The following is a 4,783-nucleotide window of genomic DNA, read 5'->3' on the forward strand; positions in this document are numbered from 1 at the left end:
AACCTCAGGAGTTTATCATGGTTCTTGCCAATCATAAGATAAAGTATTGCAAATTCGTTATCACTTGAATTCTGCAAGGGAACCCCCTAGGGAGGGCAGTGAGCCCCTTTGGACCACTTTTAGAGTTCATATATGATTGCAGCAAAGCATTTTAACTTCTGGAAATAACAGTCAATTTAAACATAAGTCGATGCATCTATTACTCATGTCTTACAAATGGAGTAGTGAATTTATAAGTCCCATTGACTAAACTTTAGTTTACTTAGTTAACTTTAGGATGGTTGAATTTAATTTTGCACTTGGTTGTCTCCCATGTGTAATTGCCCCACAATTAAGTGTGGAATGGAGAGTTAAATTTTTTTCCTTGAACTTTGGCATCATTTCATACTCCTAACCAAGAAAGTGTGATTTAACCCAGGTGTAAATTTTAATGTCTACTATATGTAAATTGTGCTATTTCACAATTATGCCTAAACTGTGCAAATAATTGATTAGTTTTTACACACAGTTGCCTCCCCCATTTAATTGTACCCTAATTAAGTGGGAAATGGTGACCTCTGGCCAACCACACATCAGTGAGTTGTGTTCAGCAGATTTCATCACACTTATTTGTATTACCTAACCAATCAGACACCTTGAGTGTTGTTCATTAAGCGAAATCACTTCTATTTATCTTGGTCAAGTCCAACCTAGGATCATACTTCATTTTTGGCTTTTGACAAGTGGTAGGTTTTTTTACTTGTGTACTCTCATAAGCTACCCCATGTTTCTGAAATGTATGCTTTTTCAACATTTTTCACTTTAAATGAGGTTTATTTAATGTGTTTATGGTCATAAGTTTCCAGTTTATCATACTGTGATTTTTTGGACATTTTTGCCTCTGTCCTTTCAATAGTTAAAATTTACTTATTGCTATTGTATGAACGGAAAAAAAATATATTGATTCCGTCTTTTAAAAGAAAAAAGAAAGGAAAAAGAAGAAAAAACGATGTCTATTAAAAGAAATAAAAATAAAAATTGAACAGTCCATGTTGTCAGGTGGAGAAAGAGAAAAAAAGCCTTTAAAAAGAGAGAGCAGACAGTAGACAAGAAGGACAGCCATGGAGTTAGGTCAGTGGCCTTTAACTATGACCCCTCCTACAACTATGCCAGCCATGGAAATATTCAAATTGGGGAAATGACCTCTACTTGCCAGATATGTTGTGCAAAAAGTGGCCAGAGGAAAGAGATGGAATGTGTTGCTCAAATGGTGAAATTAAACTACCTCCTGTTCACAACCCTCCAGAGACATTGCAACTCTTTTTGATAGACATGACAGAGAAATCATTGAAGTTTCTGTGTGATATCTGCTACTACAATTCTACCTTTCAGATGAAATTCTTTGGAGCATAGCTTAAATCGGAATATGGGTCATGCCGACTTTTAAAGTCCAGGAACAGATCTACCACTTGATTGGGTCTATTCAGCCTATGGTAGAAAAGAATCTTCAATTTCTAAACTTAGACTTCATTGGAAACTATCAGGAGCAGGCAGAGAGGTAAAACTCTATTTCATCCAAAACTAACATTGTTACTATAATAAAACTTCAAGAAATTTTTCATGACAAAAACAGCTATGCTTGCAGCTTTAAGTACACTTTGGAAACAGCCACCAACCCAGACTTTAATGTGGTCATACATGCTGACCAAAGGCCATCTGGAGAACATGCTGGTCGGTTCGTCACACCAACTTGTAATGAGATTGCTGCAGTTATTTGTAGTGAACAGCACAACAAAAGAGATATTCTAAAGCACCGAAACAGCACATTACAGCATATGAATGAGACACACAGGTCCCACAATGACCGCCAGTATCCTTTTCTATTTGTCAACGGTGAGGATGGATACGATTTCGGCATTCTTCAACATTCAGCAGGCAATGGTGAGGCACATCTTAGAAAAACTGTCGCTTGCATGGATTTCTACGCTTTCCGATTTATGGTAAAAGACAATTCATTCATCCATCTACACCGATCTCATGACCTTTTCCAACAATTTGCTGTTGACATGGCTGTTAAAATGGAGTCTGAGAGATAATGGTTCGTTAAATTAAATCAAAAGAAAAACTTCAATCTGAATGCTACATTCATCTACATGATGGAATTAACAACGACGTATCCCCAGACAATTTAGGACAAGTGTGTATTTTGCCTTCAACATTCACAGGGAGACCTGATACATGCATGAGAGGAATCAGGACACCATGACTTACATACATTATGGGTGGCCTAACCTTTTCATGACATTTACATGTGGAAGGAGATTACAAACAAACCGTTCCACAGTCAAGCGCCAAGACACAGGCATGATTGCATAGCAAGAGTGTTTTGCCTCACATTATCCAAATTAATCGATTTATTAAAGAAAGGACAGGCTTTTGGGCCTCTCAGGTGTGACATGTACACAGTCGAATGGCAGAAACAAAGGCTCCCGTATGCCCATATCTTGATTTGGTTGGTTACAAAAATCAGTTCAAACTACATCGACAAATTCATTTCTGCGGAACTACTTGAGCCATCGATTGAAAATGACCTCTTCTCTATAGTTACATCAAACATGGTCCATACTCCTTGCGGACATGGACTCAGTATGAAGTCCTCATGCATACACAACAAAAAGTGTACAAAACCATATCCCAGGCAGTTTTTACAGGAAACAGACTGGCGTTGATGGATATCCTTTGCATAGGTGGAGGAGACCTGAAGACAGCTGTGGCAAGCCAATAAAGCAGCGAGCTGGCAGAAACGTTAGCACACCGGGTGAAATGCTTAACAGTATTTCGTCTGCCGTTACGTTCTGAGTTCAAATTCCACCATGGTTGACTTTGCCTTTCATCCTGGGGTCAATGTAATCGACTTAATTACCTTTGTCTGTCTATGTTTAGCCCCTTGTGGGCAATAATGAAATAGGAAACATCGCATTGGCTGTGGCTTCTTTCGGCATTACAGCAACTTTGCTGCCTGGTGGCAGGACGGATCATTCTGCCTTCAGTCTTTCTCTGAATGTGGCATCCACTGAGACACCCATGTGCAATATCAACTAATCTTTTGGAAAAGCACTAGTGTTAAACTGCTGCCTACAAATTGTTTGGGACAAATGCACAATGGCTCACAAGGCAGCTTTCAAGGCATTAGACTGGTCATTCAGAGACATCAGGGACTGTCAAGAACCAATGGGAGGTGTCATGTTTCTGTTATCTGGAGACTTCAGACAGACTCTGCCTGTAATCCCAAAAGGCAAGCGGGCTGATAAGGTTGCTGCATGCCTTAAGGCCTCCCAACTTTGGCATTATATAAGAAAGCTGACACTTTCAACAAACATGAAGGCACAACTGCAAGGTGATGAGACATCAGCAGGTTTTATTGCTGCCAATTTGTTGTTGGGTGGTGGAAAAGTCCCACTCGATGGAGATGGTGCAGTGGACCTCACTGGGATTTACAGATGCAGTAAGTCAATTGTTGAGTTATGGACATCTGTTTTTCCTAAACTTGAGAAGAACTGCACAAATCAAGAGTGGTTGTGTGTACGTGCAGTATTGACTTCAGAAAACTACATAGTTGGAAGTATCATGCTGTGCTTGACTGGAAACCTTGATTCTATTGCTGATTCGGACGAAGTTGTTAATTACCCAACAAAATTTCTTAATTCCCTAGGCCTCCCGGATTGCCTCCACACTTATTGCAACTTAAGAAAGAAGTCCCTGTAATGCTCTTCAGGAATTTGTAACCCCTCAGACTTTGCAACGGCATGTGTCTGGTCGTCCATAAGGCGATGCCTCATGCTATTGTGGCAACAATACTTATAGGATGTGGTAAGGTGGATACCGTCTTCATACCAAGGATACCTCTCATTCCCTCCAGTAAAGACATTCCTTTTACATTCAGAAGGCTGCAATTCCCTCTCTGGCTCAGTTTTGCCATGTCAATTAACAAATCACAGGGTCAGATGCTGATGGTCATAGGGCTTACTTTAGAAGAACCGTGCTCCTCCCACGGTCAACTATATGTTGGCTGCTCTCAAGTGGGGAGCCGGCATAACCTATTTGCTTTTGCAACTTGCGAGAAAACCCAAAATTTAGTCAATAAGGAAGTTTTGTAGGCACCCTATCCACCAACGAGTATTCGCTGTTTTTTTGTATAAGTGTATCCGTGTGCTATATTTGTCCTTTTGACAATATTATGTATGCCTCTGAGGTTGGTCTTGCTATATGTTATAAATGTTGAATGTCTCTGTTTTCTACATTTATATGTTGCTATCACAATTTGCTATTGATGTTCCATGGTTTTAACTTAATTAATCTACTTTTCCCTAAATCTTATTTACACATTTTTTAACATTCCAGCGTGATCTTGCCAAGGCCGTTTTTGTGGCCACCAACTTTTACATGCTTTTCTAGGTTACAACCTTAAATAATAAGCAAAGCAAATATGACACACCAAAGTGGTGTGGAGGACTTCTTAAGGGCCACCACCTCTAATTGGAGTCGTCTTTGCTGACAGCTCCGCCACTGGGACTTTTAAGAGTGAACGACCCAAGGCCCTCTTCAGGCCCACAAAGTTTAAATTGTTACTATCGTATTCATCTTTGCTGGCAGCACCACCACAGAGATATTTCAGCGTGAATATTCAGAGGCCCTCATTATGGTCAACACTTGTAAATTATTACTTCTATAGTTGTATTTGATGGAAGTCTTTCGGTTCATTTGAACAACTACTCCATTGAGAGTTATGCTGGGCAACGCCGGG

General features: G+C 39.9%; 1 protein-coding gene across 1 annotated transcript; it reads left to right on the forward strand.

Moving 5' to 3' along the window:
- Window positions 1-3,141: 3,141 nt before the first annotated feature.
- Window positions 3,142-3,744, forward strand: LOC115230066. The gene has a single exon (XM_029800300.1). It carries the CDS (start codon window positions 3,142-3,144, stop codon window positions 3,742-3,744), a length of 603 nt encoding a protein of 200 aa, XP_029656160.1.
- The last annotated feature ends 1,039 nt before the right edge of the window (window positions 3,745-4,783 follow it).

Source organism: Octopus sinensis, unplaced genomic scaffold, assembly GCF_006345805.1.
Source record: "Octopus sinensis unplaced genomic scaffold, ASM634580v1 Contig14310, whole genome shotgun sequence".
NCBI classification, from domain to species: domain Eukaryota; kingdom Metazoa; phylum Mollusca; class Cephalopoda; order Octopoda; family Octopodidae; genus Octopus; species Octopus sinensis.